This window comes from Sander lucioperca, chromosome 4 (assembly GCF_008315115.2).
Source record: "Sander lucioperca isolate FBNREF2018 chromosome 4, SLUC_FBN_1.2, whole genome shotgun sequence".
In the NCBI taxonomy this organism is placed as follows: domain Eukaryota; kingdom Metazoa; phylum Chordata; class Actinopteri; order Perciformes; family Percidae; genus Sander; species Sander lucioperca.
In genome coordinates this window covers 432,146-451,829 of record NC_050176.1, presented here as the reverse complement: position 1 = coordinate 451,829, position 19,684 = coordinate 432,146, and the positions used below count along the sequence as shown (strand labels likewise).

Sequence of the window (19,684 nt, the reverse complement as noted above, 5' to 3'; positions counted from 1 at the left end):
CACGCAGGCAGTGTGCAGGAGCTCTTATTGTTTCTTCCATTCCATTTTATTTACTACAGCTCTGTTGCTTATTAAAGTTTTGAATCACTTGGCTGACGTGTTATATAATCTAATATTCACAAAAACCCTTAGAAATGTCAGGTGGCACTGTGCTCTTGGGGGAATGTTGGGTCTAGACCTAGAGTATCTAGAAAGGGTCCTGAGATTACGTCCATTATGATTTGACACTATAAATAAAATAAATGAATTGAATAAGTCATAGTTACAAGCATATAGTCAAAGTCACTGCACATAGAACAGGGGATGAGTCGGCTCTGTGGAAGAGGTTGGGATGAGGAATGATCCTACAGGTCCACTGATTGGTCAGTTCAGGTCGGGGGAGTTGAATGATGTGGAGGTGGTCGGAGCAGCCTCAGTGAGAGACTGGAAAAGACAGCAGAAAGAGACAGTGAGCATCCATGACATCTCGCTTCTCATATCAGAACGTTTTCAAATGCATTCAGGTACACTGAAAAAGCATAGGACAGCCCACTGTGCTCATAATGTACTGAATTCAGTCTGGAAATGTGGACTTTGGACAAGGCGGTCTCTGAACTGGGACACATCTCCAGTGGCTGACTGATTTATATTAGGTATTGGTGGAAGCTGTAGAAATTCCCAATGGGTGGTGCAAACTGCTAGTTTAGAAAGAAGTGGCGTCTGTAATTGCCTAATAATTTCTGAGAAGTTTCCTGAAAATATCTATGTAATTTGGTACTAACTATAAGAAAAATAAGATTGTCCCTATTCCTTCCGTCCCTAGCCGTAATTTACAGGGGGATGGGGGTTACAAACTCGTTGTTTTTGTCGCCTTTTCTGATTATTTTGTTCCGCCCTTTTCCCATGTTCGAGTTTTTTTTCTACAATTTTTCCGATGTTTTTGTCACTTTTCTCAATACATGTGCTAGATCGTTGGAGAACTCAACCCCCCAATGTTGAACCCAAAGTTACGCCCTTGACTACATTACAGAGCTTTCAGGTTCGAGGTTAACATAACCCTGGATTATCACATTATCGCATGTTTCTTAAAGTTTAGCTTTGATGTTAAGTATTGTAATTTGTAAATGTTTAGAACCCCTCCCCCCTGGCAGGGGGCTGCGGTCCATCAGGACCAAAACCTCACGCCATAAGAACAGTTTCTTCACCTCAGCAGTCAGCCTCATCAACAAGGCCCTGGACCCCCACTGACCCACAGTAGCTTGGTTAACTGAACTTGACTTAAGTTGAGTTTTTTAACTTCCAGCCATGTTGTCCTGTCAAGTATTTATATTATATATTCAGAAGAAGCCAACGTCTTAATGTACTGTACTATATTGAAGCGCTTTGAGTAGTCGTTAAGACTAGAAAAGCGCTTTTATAAATACAGTCCATTTACATTAAACAAAGTGTCAGTGTTAGCTAGTATTGACTTCATCACCATAGCAACAGCCACAAGACAGTGACATAAATCCTTTGGCATGTATCACATATGAATTGAGCACTGTAAAACTGTTACTAGCTGAAAAACATTATTAACATGTCAGCATGTTAATAATGTCATCGTGTATACTGTGCTCTGTCTGGTAGCTCTTTCACTGATTTGGATTGCGGCTTTAGAATTTTAGTAACTTTCCACATTGAACGTTTCTGTCAGCACTGTCACAGTGGGATGACATTCTCTCAGGTCGGTTAGATGCTGTTTAAGGCAGGCTGAACCAGGTGGGACATGAACCATTTGGATATTTAATTAAAATCCTTCCTCACCACAGTGGGAGTATTTGTCATGGTAAGTAAGTAAGTAAGTAAAGTTTATTTGTAAATCACCTTTCATAGATAAAAATCGCAAAGTGCTTCACAATAAAATGTAATACAATACAACAAATTAAAATACAAAAACATTTAAATACAAATAGAAAACACAACAAACAACCATAAAAAACCTTTGACTAACTAAAAGCCTGCTTGAATAGCAGAGTCTTCAATTGCTTTTTAAAAGATTCAACAGAATTCACACAATGTAGAAAGGGAGGCAAGACATTCCACAGCCTAGAAACCACTGCTTGGAATGAACGATCCCCTCTAGTTTTAAAATGAGTGCGGGGAACCACTAATAGCCTCTGACCTAATGACCTCAGACTACGGGTGGGAGTATGAAGTTGTATCAAGTCAGAGATGCAGGGAGGAACTTGACCATACAGGGCTCTAAAAGTAAGGACCAGGATTTTAAATTGAATTCTATAGTGGACTGGTAACCAGTGAAGTGAGACTAAAACAGATGTGATGTGTGCTCTTTTGTTAATGTGAGTTAAAAGCCTTGCAGCAGAGTTCGGAACAGCCTGGAGACGGTAAAGCTCCTTCTTACTCAAACATTTGTCATGGTAAGGACTCACGCCATGTTAAAAACAACACGTGGTCCAACTGAATGTGGCAAAAAACCTCTACCAGATTTAGAGCTGACCACATGGACTTATCAGCTTTTATAGCAGTGGTTCCCAAATTGGGGGGCGTGCCTAGAAGTATAACATGAGGGGGGGCAGCAACCATGAATACTGTATAAATAAATGCTGCATGATTCTGCTGCACTGCTAGCAAAGCATGGACACGTCTGTGAAAGGACTGGCAGGTAAACGTCAAGCAGACGATGAAGCTAGAGCAAACAGAACAGCTAACAGAACTCAGACAGGAAAGATGGAGTGGTGACCACAGCACCCATCTCATCTCAGCAGCCTCATTCCACTGCCAGGTGGTGAAATAAACAGTAATATGAATATTAACACAATATCAAGGTTGACTTTAGTTCATTATATATACACTATATCTCTCTCTGAAGAAAAAGTTTGGGAACCAAACCACCACTAATAAAAGGGCAACATGTCTTACAGCCCAATGAGCATTGGAAAGAATCACTGGAATTGTTGGGTCTTTGTAAATTACAGAGTGTGGTCTAGACCTACTCTATCTGTAAAGTGTCTTGAGATAACTTTTGTTATGATTTGATACTATACGTTGAATTGAATTGAAGCTCTTAGAGAAAGAGTTGGAGTCTTACAGCGTACTGTCCGAAGCCGCGTCTGTGCCTGAAGAGAAGGAAGCCGAGCACAGCCGAGATGGCTGTCTGGGCCAGGGTGAAGACGAGGAGGGCTGACTTTATCCCCCGGCTCAACCTCTGTTGTAAAGGACACAAAGCACACGCATTAACGTCTGTCACTGCAACACAAACACGACACATGGATCAGGAAGGACAGCAGCCGGGAGGGGGTTGGACAGGATTTATTTATTGATTTTCCTTCTTCAAAAAAATCCCTTCGATGAATTTATCTGATCCCCAGTTACATGTAAACGTCTCTCACAGGGAGGTTCTTTTTTTCTTCTTCATTTATAGATAAAGCTATCCTGGCACTGTCTACATCTACACCATTTTTAACACCTCACGTTTATTTTATACTGAGCTTATTGATCGGTGTGCTATATTTTAAAAAGTTGTCATAGCACTCAGTCAACGACTGAAAGAATTACATATGATTTGACATATCAATCGTCTTGGTGGCATTCAAATTGTAGGAGGAGATGCAGACCAAAACAGTCACGTTCAGGAATCATTAAATATGCAAGTCTGTGCAAGTTCCAAGCAATAACAGGCAGGGGAAAATAATGCAAGACAATATGATGACTATATTTAAGTTATGTTAACAATTTCTTTCTATCCCCTCAATTTGAGGGACTACAGTCATATAAAAGAGCTGATGAAGATGTCAAAATGTAGAGTCATTGTGTATTTAATGGGGGGCCAGAGTCCGGCAGGGCAGAGGAAGTACAGAAAGTGTCCCTGACGCCCTCCTTTGGACTGCACTAATATTCGGCGTCTCCAAAAGGACACCCCCACTAATCAACATTTCCACTTTGCAGCATCACTTTACGGTTGAAGTATTTCAAACGTTCAGCTGTGTTGTCTGCATGGTGCATGGTGACATTACTGTGGCAGGTACCAACCGTGGTGTAGTGCTCCTCATCACAGCTCTCGTACTTCCTGTTGACGCAGAGCACCTCAGGGTTCCTGTCTATGTCTACAGAGTAGATGATCACCGCCACCACTGACAGCACAGTGGACACCAAGCTCGCCAGCAAACACACCTGCAGCTGAAAAAACACACACATTTCAAATGTTATACAGGGGCAGAAAAGTCTAGCAGTAATATGAGCAGCTTCAGCAGTACAAGAACAGATGCAGTGACAGAGCTGGACTTTAACCCAAAATGTGTTTTAGCTGGTCACATTTCTTTGGACGTGTATATATATATATATATATATATATATATATATATATATATATATAAAAAATATCCAGCTCTATCTCCACAGCGCTGTGGAGGAAGGTCTGGCTACACTACAGATGCATTCTGGGATAGGAGAAAAAACGCTCTGAGTTGTTTGCATTTCTTTAAACCAATCACAATCATCTTGGGAGGCGCTAAGCTCCGGACACAGCAACTGTGACTCTGCTAAATAGTCTCAGAAAGGAACTTGTTTTGGTGGAACATTTGCACCCCGCTAAAGAAAACGCCACATGCTATATTAAATGAAGTTAACAGTTGACACAATACAGTAACTTGTGAGAGTGTGTTTAACTATGCATACACACTCACACCTTCTAGCTGCATGTATATGTGTTATAGACTCACAATCTTCATGGTGCTGTGTTTGTCCAAGATGATAGCGACCACTCCTGCTGCGATGAACTGGGAGACAGGAGACAGTCAGCACAGAGGGACATCACACACCCAGGAGACAGGAGACAGTCAGCACAGGGGGACATCACACACCCAGGAGACAGGAGACAGTCAGCACAGGGGGACATTACACCCAGGAGACAGGAGACAGTCAGCACAGGGGGACATCACACCCAGGAGACAGGAGACAGTCAGCACAGGGGGACATTATGTTCCATCACAACATTAAGACTCCATTTGACCGAAGCCTTTAAAAGTTCATGTTGACTTTTCTTTTCTTTTAAAAACACAAACAAACACACACACACACACACACACACACACACACACACAGACTCACCGTCAGGCCACTCCACCATGGAACTCCCAGGTGGACGACCTCAGTGACCTCAGTGAAGTGCAGAGGAATGGAGTAGGATATGACCATCAGCCCCAGCATCACCTGGCTCACCTGGCACACACACGCACGCACGCACGCACGCACGCACGCACACACACACACACACACACACACACACACACACACACACACACACACACACACACTTTGTGACTTTGTCTGTAAAAAGTGCTACATTAAATAAGCTTCTTATTAATACGTTGTGTGTGTGTGTGTGTGTGTGTGTGTGTGTGTGTGTGTGTGTTTTGACATCACTATTATTTTTTTCAATTTTGATATTTAGCAAAACCTTTGTTTTTCACCCCACCTTCAAATCTTCAATGTCCAATGTAAAGTTATCCATGTGTTGTTGTTTTTGATGTAAAACGGCCACAATCCTTCCAACACAACTTAGACCAACACGCACACATTCCTCCTACAGTGATGAGTCCTGCAGAATGGGACGGCAGGTTTTCTGTAGCTGGTGTCACAGCTAACTGCTTCCCTGTGAAGTGTTGGACTTGTAGCTGTGCTTCTGGAGCTGTGTTGTTCTATGAGTGCTCTCTGTTTAGTTTGTCTCATGCATGTGCTTGAGGACGCATGTGTGATGCTGTACACACACATGTACAGCATGTTTCACACTGATCTACAGGTGGCTGTAACACACCAAGACATGCACCAACAAAGACAGGAAGAAGCCTGTTAGAAAGTAAAGTTAGGATGTAAATACTGCTGGATTGAAAAAAATACTTAATGTTCGAGGTCAAGGACACACATATGTTTTGGTTAGTAACACTGAATGTAAGATAAGTTCCACAAAGCACCTCTAAGGTTTTTCACTTTTGAAGGAGCAACGCTAGCAGTATCCCCCTGATTCCAGTCAATATGCTAAGCTAGGCTCAACACATCCTGGACCTCTCTGCAGCAGATACACAGAGATGCAACAATGATATCGATGTGCTCATCTGTCTCCCAGACGTCTCACAATATGTAATATGTACCTTTCCTTAAATATGAGCAAATCTCAGTCCTTTTCTTAATTTAACCCACTCATCCCTCTCCCATTCTGTGTGCTCCGTTCTGGACTCACCCCCAGACATTTGGGCTCTCCTCTCCTGACAGCAGCGCGCACCGCCTGCTGTCTGTCAGTTAGCTTGGCAGCATTCACATCCTGCAGCACCTGCACCGTCAGATCCCTGCTAACTTCCACCGCCATCGCCTGCACACAGGCACAGCCAGCACATCACACAATGCAATGTTTTAAATATTATTCAGAACATGAATGTTGAGACAGTAAATTAATATAAATATTTAGGAAACATCATTGACAGCAAATTATCTTTTGAGAGCAACACAGATGCCACCTGTAAAAAGGCCCAACAGAGATTTTTCGTTTTGAGGAAGATGAAATCATTCAGCGTGTGCAGGACTCTGGTGACTTTGTTTTACCAGTGTTTTATTGAATCAGTCTTGACATTTTATATTGTCAGTCCTTCCAGAAAAAGAGTTTTTTTGTGATTGTTGCGGGCAAAAATCCTTGATTATGCGGCACGTTTTCTTAAAAAATGCGATGGAATATGCGGGATATTTATGCAATTTTATGCGATGAAATTGCGGGAACTTGTAAAAATTGCGGGAACTTGCAAAAACTGCGGTTTCGTCATGGCTTCATCACGGGGTTTGCAGCTTTTCGATGATGTTCACGTCGCGTAATTACGTCTCCCATGGCAACAGGGGAAAATGGCTGCTCTTGTGTGAAGTAAACGCAACATTTTTCAACTTTCTGCTAAGATATATGTGTTTTTTGCAACGAAAATGCGGGGATTATGAAATCATGCAAGCCCCACATATTTTGCGCGGAAATCTGCAATTTATGCGGCGAAAGTGCGGCGTATTTGAAAAAATGCGGCCCCCGCATAAATATGCGGACTTTGGCTGATTATGCATTGAATTATGCAATCGCATAATTACGTTTTTCTGGAGGGACTGTATTGTGGTGTGGTACAGTGGTCTTACAATGATCAGCAAGCGTAAGCTAACAAAGCTGGTAAACGTAGCGTCTAAGATGGTTGGGGTACAGCTACCACAGCTGCAACATATACGGGTCAGAGGTAAGGCTAACCAAATTTTAAACTGCCTTGATCACCCACTCTTTGGGGAGTTTAATCTGCTCCCCTCAGGTTGCCGTTTTAGGCTACCTATGTTCAAGCATAACTCTCGCCAAAATGCAACCTAGGGTCTTTTTGTGAATGTACCCGAGTCAAACTTTTGTTTAAAAGCATATTTAGGATGGAATCGCCACTTTGAAGATTTACCGTATTTTAGTTTTTTTGTCAAATGGCCTTTTGAATGGGAGTGCTAGGGGCACTTTTATGCTAGCCTCAAAATAGCTATTTTTAAAACACTAAGAAGGCTCGACACAAAATGAAATACAAAATGAAGTATCACCAGGGGTATTTCATTTTCATTTTGCTTTCTACACCTTAATGAAAGCATTGACAACATTGTTTGTGTACCCAGAGTTTACTAAAAAGAAAGGTTTTGAACAACTAACCGTAGATCTTGTTGTTTCCGGCTGCAGCCATTTTATCACTCAAAAACAATCGATTTCCGAATGCAACATAACGGGAGGAGAGTAAAGATGGAAAGCTCCTAAAGCTTAGTTCCATATAAATGCACGGATTATTTCTTCTTTTGTCGTTATTGAAAAACAATATTGACCTCGTAGTTGAAAAAGGAGCCTCATATGGAGTCCGTTCATTCGCATTCGGATATCGACTCGTTTTGACTGCCGAGGTGGTAGCGGCCGGAAACAACAAGAGCTACGGTGAGTTGTTCAAAACCTTTCTTTTTAGTAAACTCTGGGTACACAAACAATGTTGTCAATGCTTTCGTTAAGGTGTAGATACCCTGGTGATACTTCGAGCAAAGTTTAATGTTGTGTTGAGCCTTCTTAGTGTTTTAAAAATAGCTATTTTGAGACTAGCATAAAATTCCCCCTTAGCACTCCCATTCAAAAGGCCATTTGACCGAAAAAACGAAAATACGGTAAATCTTAAAAGTGTCGATTCCGTCCTAAATATGCTTTTAAACTAAAGTTTGACTCAGGTACATTCACAAAAAGACCCTAGGTTGCATTTTGGCGAGAGTTACGCTTTAAGAACTAGACGTGCCAGGGATTCTTTTATTCCTGTGGCTATTAGGAACCTGAATTCACTTGATTGACAATTGTGATTGGTGTAAAGAAATGACAATAAACCAGAGCACGTTTTTCTCCCATCCAGGAATGCTGTGTGGACTAGCCAGACCTTCCTCCGCAGTGCTGTGGAGGAAGGTCTGGCTATGCGAGACTAGAGTAATAGTAACAATAACTAAAATGAGATAACATGCTCAAAGTATTGAAACATAGGTTTCAGTGTATAGTGTAAATGTAGGAAGTGAAACTTTGTTAAACTCACACATGACGGCTCATCGTTTCTCCAGAGATGTAGAGTAATGAAGTAGAACTACTTCACTACTGTACTTAAATACTAAAAGGTTGTATCTGTACTCTACTGTAGTATTATTTTTTTCTCCTACTTCCACTTTTACTTCAGTACATATTTTCGATGAGTTTAATACTTTTACTCCGATACATTTTTTATGTGCTGCATCGTTACTCGTTACAATTATAAAAATGTTACGAATCATACCAAACCCACATTATCACTGCCAGAGCGGTACATGGCTCTGTCACCAGGTTTGATGAAGCTGGCTCATCATTGAGAATAGAGAGATATAGATGGGGGTTTCTGTCAACTTGGAATTTGGGTTTGATTGATGACTGACAGGTCAAGAGGTCACGACCTGTCAAAATTTTGATTGATGTTCGACAGGTGTTTCTGACGCAATCCTTCCAGAACCTTCCAGAAAGAGGGCGTGCCTCAGACCGAGGAGGAGTCCGGAAACTGCATATTAATGCATCGAGACAGGAAATGCGTTTTTCAAATGAGCCAATGAGAAATGAGGGTGACAGGAAATAGATGGGTAGGGTTAAAAAAGAAGTTTGTTTCAAGTATATAAAGGTTAAAGGAGTTCTTTCGTGATTCTCAACAGGATACTAGCTTGCTACTCGCTATGTCAGCAATGAATGATATTACTGCTTCTAAGATGTATGATGTAGAGTCCTGCTCTCCATCTAGTCCTTACAGAGGAGGGACTGGTCCTAACACATGGTCCTCTTCATTGATCTGTGAGACTCCTGTAACGATGTTCCAAGATGCTCTTACTGCACCCGGAGCTCCGAAGAAATGTACATTGTACCTATGTCGTACCCAGATGCCTCCGTCGGTATCTCTGCAGGAGGAATGGTCTCTACAGGCGTGTGGAATGACTGGATCGTGGGGTTATGTGTTCAAGTATGAAGAAGGTGAACTTTGTTTTTATCGGCTGAAGGAAGGGGAAAAATTGTGTCCCTCAACCGACATGGTGAAAATGACCTTCGACGACTGGGGTGTGATGAAGACGTTGCTACAATTTGCCTGTAACCCTAATAAGGAGAATGAGAGTGTTGCTACGCTGGATAAAGAGACTCAAACAGTTATGGTAGAATGTAAGGAGGAGGAAGTGTACCTTTGTAGCAATGATGAAGAGAATCCTGAGGAGAAGCGTCCGAGAATTGATAATTACCCCAGCGATAGCTGACTAAGATGAAAATCATCTTTGGGGCTACATGGCCATCCGGAACCACAACCTCCGGTCGTTGGTGTTTCCGAGCCACTCTGGTATCACAGCCTCCGGAAGCAAAGAGAGCCTGCGATCTTTTTGTTTTGCAGAGATTTAATCCAGACTGCGGTTTATTCCGAACCGTGTTAGTCTTACCAGCGTTGGAATGGATGGACAGGCTGATGGAAGTGAGGGAGACGATTACGGACCTCTTCCTTCGCTGTCGCGGATGGAAGAATACGCTGGTTGTGAAAAAAACTCTAAACTTTTGAACTTTACCACACCTCTTTTCCCAGAACTTTCCAGACCACACCTCTTCCTCTAACCACTCCTCTTTTCCTAACCACGCCTCCCCTTACGATACTATAAAGACTGAATCAGGCTGCTTTACAACGTACAAGATGTTCAACGCAAGACAGAGGAGCCTCACACCGCACAAGATGTTCAACTCATCGACAAAGAGATCCCTTACCCCTCGGGTTCTCTTCTCAGTGGAGGAGGAGGAGGAGAGTCAAAGCCTGATATGCCCTCCACCCTCTCCGGTCTCTCCAGAGACGCCAGCTCAATCGGAAGAGGAAAGCGTTGATTCATCAGATGAAGAAAGTCATGATGAAATGGAGGACGAAATTCCTGATGAACAGGGTAAGGAAAGTCCTCCACACGGACAGGAGGAGAACCCTACTCCAGAACAGGAGGATGAGGTTGACGGTTGGGTCTCTTCTCTGCTCATTGACACAGTTAAATCGGCCGTTTTCCATCTTCTCAACTTGATTATTCACAAGGACAGACGCTCTGAGTGTCATGGATGTAAGATTGACCACCCTAGTCAGCGAGAACACGCATGTCTGGAAGCATTGGAGGACGACTTTTACGGAGATAACTTTTACCGCCTGATGAAAAGACTCATCACACCACGTTTTATTCCAGCTATTCAACGTCTGTTACTTGCCCGGAACATCAAAACCGAGGATTTCAGAGTCCGGGTAGTAGCAGAGACATTACTACACGAACTGAAAATAGTGAAGAAAATCTTTGACCCCATCACAGACATGTACGAAAATTTGATAGGACAAGATGCAGTGAAAATTTTCCAACTGCGTTTGGTCACCGAGTGTTACGAGGGATCGTAAGTGAAAAAAAAAAAAATCACAATGGTTTTTAAAAGCATGGTATCGTTGACATGTTTTTCAAATATGTAATCTTGTGTGAAGAAATGTATTTTTCTTTTGAACAAAAAAAAAAAAAAAAACACAACATATTTTTCTACTTTTTATAGTTGACTTGTTTTTCAAATATGTATTTTTCCATCTTTTGAAAATAAAGAATAAAAAAATGAATGAAAAAAAAAATGAATAAAGAGTCATTCTTGCTCATGCGTTGTGTTAGAGAACATTAGAGAGCTCAGAGGAAAGGATGGCGGAGAAACGGGTGATGGAAAAAGTGTATTACGACCCTTTACATCCTGCTAGCTTTGGAGGAGTACAACAACTCCGTCAGGGTGTACAGGATGAAACTGGTGAAAAAGTCAGTGTTCGGGAAGTTAAAGATTTTTTATCCGAACAAGATGCTTATACATTACATAAACCAGCCCGAGTACATTTTAAGAGAAATAGAGTGTTTGTTACAAATACCTTTAAATCAATTTCAAGCTGACCTATGTGACATGCAAGCCTTGGCTGCACATAATGATGGGTTTAATTATTTACTGACCGTCATTCCTCCCTTGAAGAGGAAGACGGCTGGTGAGGTTGTAAAAGCGTTTGAATCAGTGTTTCGAGAGAGCTTAATACCCGCCAAGCTACAAACTGACGCAGGCAAAGAATTTTTCAACAAGACATTTGAGACTCTCATGAAGAAATACGGTATCAATCATTTTAGAACGGCCAGCGACTTAAAGGCATCGGTCATCGAGAGATATAACCGTACCCTGAAATCTCGCATGTTTAAATATTTTACGGCTCGCAACACCAGACGTTACTTGGACGTCTTACCAGACCTGGTAGATAGTTATAATAACAGTTATCACAGCTCTATAAAAATGACACCAATGGATGTCACATCCGAGAACGCCGATCAGGTGTTTCGCAACCTGTACGGCACCTTTGCCTCTCGTCACAGGAATAAAATAAAGATGACGTTTAAGAAGGGGGATCTGGTACGTTTATCCAAGGTGAGAGGCGTGTTTGATAAAAAATATGAACAGAGTTTTACGGACGAAGTCTTTACAGTGACGGATCGTATCCCTCGTACACCCCCCGTATACAAATTAGAAGACTACGACGGCGAACCTATCGAGGGTTCATTTTATGAAGCGGAGCTGCAAAAAGTAAAAATGGCCGCAAACAAAATGTTTCAAGTGGAGAAAATCTTAAAACGACGTACCTTCAAGGGTGAAAAACAAGTTTTCGTGCAATGGAAAAACTGGCCAGAGAAGTTCAACAGTTGGGTTAAATTGTCTGATATGGTCAGTATATAAAAAGTCTGTGCACAAAGACCAATCCATCACTCGATTTCAAAAGAGAATCATGGAACACACAACCGCCAAGGGTTTTTACGTGACCCTGCCTTCCAACGCCAGTAAGGAAGTATTTAAAAGTAATACCAGCAGTTGTTATACAATCGATTTGGCTAAACTGATTGAACTGAGCGGTGAATGGGTGGTGGGTCTATGCGAAATCATATATCCTCGTACGTGGTACAATTTACCCGCAGACTCGAGCTATTTTGAACTGAACCGTGTGACGGACGAACCTCAACCGCTGGTGATCGTGAAATTCAATCGCGGCGCTTACTATAATCGGCCAAAAGATCTCCTGGAATACTTGACCCCGGCGCTCAAAAAGCACGATCCCTCTTTTGATGCTTCTTTCAACAGCGCAACCAAATGCATCGACTTCAAAGGCGACGGTCTTTACAAAATACGAACCTATCCCCCGCTGGCTTACATGTTAGGATTAAAACCCTCCGAATGGTGGACGCTCTCCAAGAGACTGTCTACCTATCCTTGTGATTTCAATGCTGGAGTATATAACCTCTTTGTATACACCGACATTATTCAGTATCAAGCGGTCGGCGACAGCTACTCACCGCTGCTTTCTGTGGTGAATGTGAAAGGTGACTTTGGAGACGTGACTAGCATCAGATACAATACGATACATTATATACCTTTGTCTAAAAATTACATCAAAAACATACGCATAGAAATTAAAACCGATCGCAACAGGAACATAGACTTTGTTTTTGGAAAGACAATTGTGAAATTACACTTTAAACCCGTCCAACGCTCTTTGTAAGTTCCCGGTAAGATGTTACATATCAAAGAAGATCCGCGGCGCTTTGTAGCGTACTATGAAGGTCAAGTAGGTGGAGCTTTACCCGGTTTTTACGGAGCCCCGGTGATGTACAGGAGAGGCATAGGCTCTATCTTTTCTAAATTGTTTAGGTTCGTATCCCCTCTGCTGAAAAAAGGTTTCGCTGTGGCAAAACCGCATCTTAAAACAGCCGCTACAAAGATTGCTGCGGACGCTGTCAAAGGAGTGATGGGAAAACTGACCGAGCATAAGAATCAAGAAGGTTCGGGAGGTATTTTGGTCTTGTCCCGTAGAACAAGGAAACGCCCGCCAGGTGAGCGTGTCGTTTCCTCAGCATTTAAAAAACGTGCGGTGGTTAAGAAGAGAAAATCAGTCAAGAGACGCGCACCCAAGAGGAGGAAGTCTGCTCAGAGCTCTGACATATTTTAGTGCAGTACACAATGGCTCTTTTACATCAGAAATCAGCCGAGTGCACCCTGGCAGAACTGGATCTCTTTTCAGCTCCCATGACTCAACTATCTGTAGAAGATAAAAAATATCAAGAATACCAACCTCTCTCTGCACTGAGCGACAACTCTCCAATTGAATTCTTTATACCCAGAGATGGTGAAAAGTATTTGGACTTGAACGATACGTTGCTGCACCTCCGAGTTAAAATCACAGAGAAGGATGGGACGGACATCCCTGCAGATACAGCGGTGGGGCTCATCAATTATCCTCTCAATACAATTTTTAGCCAATGCGACGTTATTCTGGGCGATAGATTGATTTCACAATCCAGCGCCACTCATCCTTACAGAGCCATGATAGAAACCTTACTCAATTTTTCAGAGGACACATTAAAGAGTCAATTTAGTGCCGGCCTGTTTTACAAAGACACTCCGGGTTCAATGGATTCTATCATAGTGACTAACGGACCGAACACAGGATTAGTCCAGAGAGCACAATTCAGCGCAGAATCTGGGGAAGTAGAGTTGCTAGGACCTCTCCACAGCGACATTTTTTTCTGCGAGCGTCTGTTATTAAACTCTGTCGATTTGAGAATTAAACTTATTCGTTGCAATGATGCGTTTTGCCTTATGGGGGCTCGTGACTCAGAGTTCAGCCTGAAGATATTATCAGCCTCCCTGTTTGTTAAAAAGGTCACCGTTTCCCCTGCTGTACGCCTGGGTCACGCAGCCGCCCTGATGAAAGGAAATGCACTCTACCCGCTCTCGCGTGTCAGTGTGAAAACGTACTCCATCCCTGAAAATTCCAGGATATGTAACCAGGAAAATCTCTTTCTGGGTGCTATGCTACGCTATTTAGCTTTAGCAATGGTGCACCATGATTCTTTTGTAGGGAGACGGGACCTGTCACCGTTTAATTTCAAACATAATGATGTGGAATATTTGGCTTTGTGTCAGGACGGCAGACAGGTACCTGCTAAAGCCTTTCAGCCCCGTTTCAATACCGGAAATTCAGTCAGAGAATTTTACAATATGTTTACTGCCACAGGAAGACATCTTAAGGATTTACCTCTTAGCATCAACCGCAGCGATTTTAACCAAGGTTATTCTCTGTTTGTCTTCAATCTTGGGGCAACCGAAGACAGCGATGCCTTATCTCCCATTTCCAACGGAAATTTGCGTTTGGAAATGAGATTTAGGGTACCGTTGCCTTACACTACAACACTTATAGTATACGCATGCTACGATTCCATTCTGGAGATCAACGCTAAAAGACAGGTGCTGGTGGATTATTATTAAAAAGATGGATAATCATCAACTAGAACGACTGTTGCATCATCTTATGGGTCATTTATTTCACGGAGTGTGGGCTTCTGATCAACTACCCTCGCTGAGTCATACCTACCGTCTACCTGCTTACTTTATCGTCAACACTCACCCATCCCACATGCCCGGGGAACATTGGCTTGGATTGACTTTGGAAGAGGACGGCGGAGCGACCTTTTTCGACTCGTACGGATTCCCGCCTGATTTTGCTCATTACCCCTCGAGCATTCTACAGTTTCTGGAAAACCGTTCAAAGAATATACAGTACCACGACCGTCAACTTCAGCACCCACTGTCTACCGTATGTGGACAGCATTGTGTTTTTTATCTCTGCCATCGGGCATGCGGCTTATCATATAAAGAAATGTTGACTCTGTATTACGATGATGTCAATAAAAATGACCGTATGGTATCTAATTTTGTGAATAAATATCAAAGGTGCGTCAGTCGTAACCGCTCAGAATCTTTTCACCATAGTGTGTGCTCTTTAGACATGTTTAGAGATTGTTACCGCTTGTAAGAAAGACTCTGTAACCATAAACTTGTGATTAATAAAACATTTTATTGAAAATGACATGAGTGTATGGTGTCGTTAATCCAAAGTTGTCCAGCGCGGGGATAATAGGAATGTTTTTCTTCTTTTTTCCCGCGGTAATTTTTCTTCAGAAGTTGACCATCGCGGGGATAATAGGAATGTTTTTCTTCTTTTTTCCCGCGGTGATTTTTCTTCAGAAGTTGGCCATCGCGGTGATAATATGTACGTTTTTTTTCTTTTTTCCCGCGGTGATTTTTCTTCAAAAGCATCACCGACCATTTTGAGCTGACTGTACTGCGCGCGTGCTTGGGGATTTTTAAACATGGACACAGGGATATTTAACCCATCCAACGTATTTAAGAAACTAGCCCAACCTTTTGGTGTTGATTGGGCTCTTCTTTTATTGGTCAGTGAGAGGGTTTTTATTAAGTCAAGCATATGAGATCCTTTAACAACATCTCCCTTATATATAAATTCACCTCTCGATGTCCAACCCTCGTCACTTGCGGCTAATTTCTGCAAAATGTAGAGGGCATTTTTACGGTCACGTGGGGGTAGGTTTTTTATCACCTCGTCCGCAGCGTCATCCAATGTGGTATGGGGACTAGCAGCTGCTACTGCCTCTGCAGGTGCTGATGGTACTGATGCTGAATGTTCAGATTCTGATGCATCCTGTTGCAGGCTGAGAGTAACGTTGTGCACATCATTCTTACTTTGTTTAAGCAAAGTGAGATACCGCAGCAGCAGAGCTTCGTACCTTTTAGCTTTTTCATATGAATTCAATCCAGGATCATTTAGTACCGCGCTCATTTTCTCATTCAAAACATCTTCAGCCGTCTGTCTGATGGACGGCTCTGGTCTAGTTATTTTGCTCATCTGTTGAGGTGAAATCAAATACATTTTCTTGGCAGCCCTCAGAGACATCTTTTATTTTTTTGGAAGCAGGCCTCCTAACAAATTTCCCAATATTGGAATGTCGGCCGACAGTAATGGTAGGATAAAGCCCCCCGTCTGTTTTTTCAGAGCCTGATGTTTACGCTTTAAACTGGTTTTTTTATCGGCCAGCAGTCTGATAATCTTCTTTTGACGTTTCAGTTGTTTGTATTGAGAAGACGATACAGGCAGATTCCCTTTTAACAGGTTTAGAGCCACCTCACACAAGGCTTGGAGAAAATCGGGTGAACAGTGTTTCAAAATGTCTTTACGTTTTGAAGGCGTGGCGTGGTACAGTGCTTTCAGCAACAGAGCATTCCGTTTTATACGCTCTGACATAATGACGTCCTACTTTGTTTTTGGTATGTAAATCGTCGTTTGCTGGTGGGGAAGTAACCCTGTACGCACCCTGTAACGTTCTGGGCATGAAGGCGTGAGGTCCAGGATTATATAACCGTGTTGCTCTCTCGTAGCATCTTCAAAACTTTCCAGGAAAAACTGTTTCTGTGAGGGAAAAATCTGATGAGCTAGTACCCTAATCTGAAGCTGATCTCTGGGATTTTTAAATAGCACCAGATAATTACTGTTTAAACTTATGGTACGACTGTATCTGCCTTTATGGAATACATTTTGGGTTAGAAGCACGACACTCATATTTCGATGATGTCTGTATTGTGTGAAGATTTTCACCACCTCAGGATGATCAGATGCCTGAAATATGACGTCGTCTAGTATGACCAGATGTAATTGCTCAGGAGGAAACATACTTGCATCTTCAAAAGAATCAGGTAGACCTTGGACAAACTTGATTTTTTTATTCATTTTCTTCATTTCGTCATACATGGGTTGATAACTTGTATAAATCCAAACAATATTTTGAGGTACAATGTCCATCACACGCTCACATTTTTCCAGTACAGATTTCAGAAAATAAGTCTTGCCACATCCACTGGGGCCAACTATCAGACACGAAAATGGAACCTGTAACCTCGGATCAAAATCAACCTCTTCCATCGTGCGTCGTTAGTAACCAAAAGGTAGCGTTGTACCGTCAGGACATAACCTTCTCTTGTCATAAACGACTCTAAATTTTTTCCGGAATGACGCGTTTTTCAACAGAAACCCTTTTTTATCGCGTTTAATATTCTGTTGAGGTGTCTCAAGGGACATTTCTTTAGAACCCCTGAGGTAGCCAATTTTTTAACTCGGCAAACAATTTGTATATTTCACTTAAGTCAGCCATGCTGCTTGCGTCCCCGGCAATTTGTTTGTTTGCCGTTTTCTTCTTTGGCTAATACTTATTAGTCTCCTTATGCGTTCCGGAGCGGAGGTTCATAACTCGTTCATAACTAGTTTTTGCTACCTGGCATTTTTTTCCTCTTTAGATGTAGGATAAACAAAGTACAAAATTACTTTTGGGGGTAGGCATAAGCAAGCTCAATCAAGCTGTTGCCATATCACCGGAACCGGAAGCACCACCTCCAAAATAATCAATTCTCGTTTTTCCAGTATGTACATACATTACTAAAAAAAAACTAAAAAATCTATCTATTGACGCAAACAGATGATTTTCATTCCTTCTTGTTTACCTAAAAAACTAGTATGTTATAAAATAAAATGAATTAAGGTGAAATATTTTTTCTTTAAAGAAAATATTGATTTGTGTGAAATCAGTCAAATTATCCCAACTGTAAATATTAAAAGTTTCTAGTTTCTGTATTGGTGTTTGATGCTAGTGTTTTTACTTTCAGTATGTTCTGAGTGCCAGTGTGTGTTGTCTAAATGAAGATTGTTCATAGTGTTTGGCTGCACTGGTGTTTAAATCCATTCATATATTTTCTTGTTCTTGTTTAATAAGCGGTGCTTTGCATTTGTAATTGGATAGATATACCCTACAATTTTCCTTATGAAAGTGAGAGAAGAATTGCTACATTTACAGCTTAACAAGGTTAACACAGGGCTAACAAATAAAACCAAACTGTGTATATAGTGAGATGAAAGGCTACAGTGGGACATGTGGCTTTTAACCCTCAATGCTTTTTAGCTTGAGTGGTTCTGGTTGTGTTTGGAAATTATTTTCCTACGGACATTTAATCTAATGACATATCCAATCTAAAGATAACTACTAAGCGAGAACGTGTGTGGACATAAATGTATAGCTGTTGACATACCACTGGTGTCTGTGTGTGTGTGTGTGTGTGTGTGTGTGTCTCTGTGTGTGTATGTTCATCAGAGCAGAGTTTAGCCTAGAGGCCCCTTGCTATGGCTCGCGTTTTCATGCAGCATATATGATATGATATTATTTCTAAAAGATAATAAGATAAAGCTGGTTAAAACGTAGTTGTTACGCATTAATGTCAAGTTGTACATAGCATAAAGGTGTTTAGGTAAAGACTGACCTGACTACTCAGTATAGGAGAGAGATAATCATTGCAGTAATTTGTATTATACATCCTTGCAACTGACTAATGTTGCATAATTAACTGTTAACTACTTAAGACTAAGACTAGGAAACAGAAAAACAGAAAATAAAACACCATACATGTATGTATGTAGAGTAGAGGTTGACCTTTGACCTTAGTTGCGGCAACTGTTACCTATAGGCGTCATCCTCTGGCTCGCATGACAGCTGCTCGTTTAATACAGCAGAACTGATGCTTATGAATCTGGGCCTGTTAAGAATGCAAACCACCGTCTACACTTGTGTAAAATAAACAGTGAAAGTTAAAGCTAGACAACCCGTCCGCTGGCTCTATATCACTCTGGCAGCATGTGACAGAAGGGAAAGTTGCCTGTTGCATTGTGCATTCCATCAACAACTGGTTGGTAATTTTATCGAATGTCAGTCAACTTAAGCTACCCAGGTCTGAATTATATAGCACTAAAACTAGAATCAGCAGTTTGTCTCCTAACTATTTGAACATTTCACATAAAGTAGTAGTATGGGGCTTTTATTTAAAGTTACATTAATGTCAAGTTGTACAAAGCATAAAGGTGTTTAGGTAAAGACTGACCTGACTACTCAATATAAGGGAGAGATAATCATTGCAGTAATTTGTATTATACATCCTTGCAACTAACTGATGTTGCATGATTAACTGTTAATTTGTTTCTTGTATGAAGTACTTAAGACTAAAAAATGGGTCAAGGAAACAGAAAAACAGAAAATAAAACTGTGTGTGTGTGTGTGTGTGTGTGTGTGTGTGTGTGTGTGTGTGTGTGTGTGTGTGTGTGTAAGCGCTGCAGAGCAGAGGTCGACCTTTGACCTTAGATGACTACTGCATGCTAGAGGCCCTTGCTCT

At 41.6% G+C, this 19,684-nt stretch overlaps 1 protein-coding gene across 1 annotated transcript in view; it reads right to left on the bottom strand.

The window, feature by feature from the left end:
• Nucleotides 1–27: 27 nt before the first annotated feature.
• tmem176 (transmembrane protein 176) overlaps nt 28–19,684 on the bottom strand; it is a 24,767-nt gene continuing 5,110 nt past the window's right edge. The window contains exons 2-7 of the mRNA XM_031293589.2: nt 6,215–6,342; nt 5,086–5,196; nt 4,698–4,754; nt 4,009–4,155; nt 3,068–3,184; nt 28–423 (exon numbers count right to left, since the gene is read on the bottom strand). Of these exons, the coding sequence (XP_031149449.1) occupies nt 364–423; nt 3,068–3,184; nt 4,009–4,155; nt 4,698–4,754; nt 5,086–5,196; nt 6,215–6,340 (618 nt within the window). The 5' untranslated portion in view covers nt 6,341–6,342 and the 3' untranslated portion in view covers nt 28–363. The remainder of the gene's footprint in view (nt 424–3,067; nt 3,185–4,008; nt 4,156–4,697; nt 4,755–5,085; nt 5,197–6,214; nt 6,343–19,684) is intronic.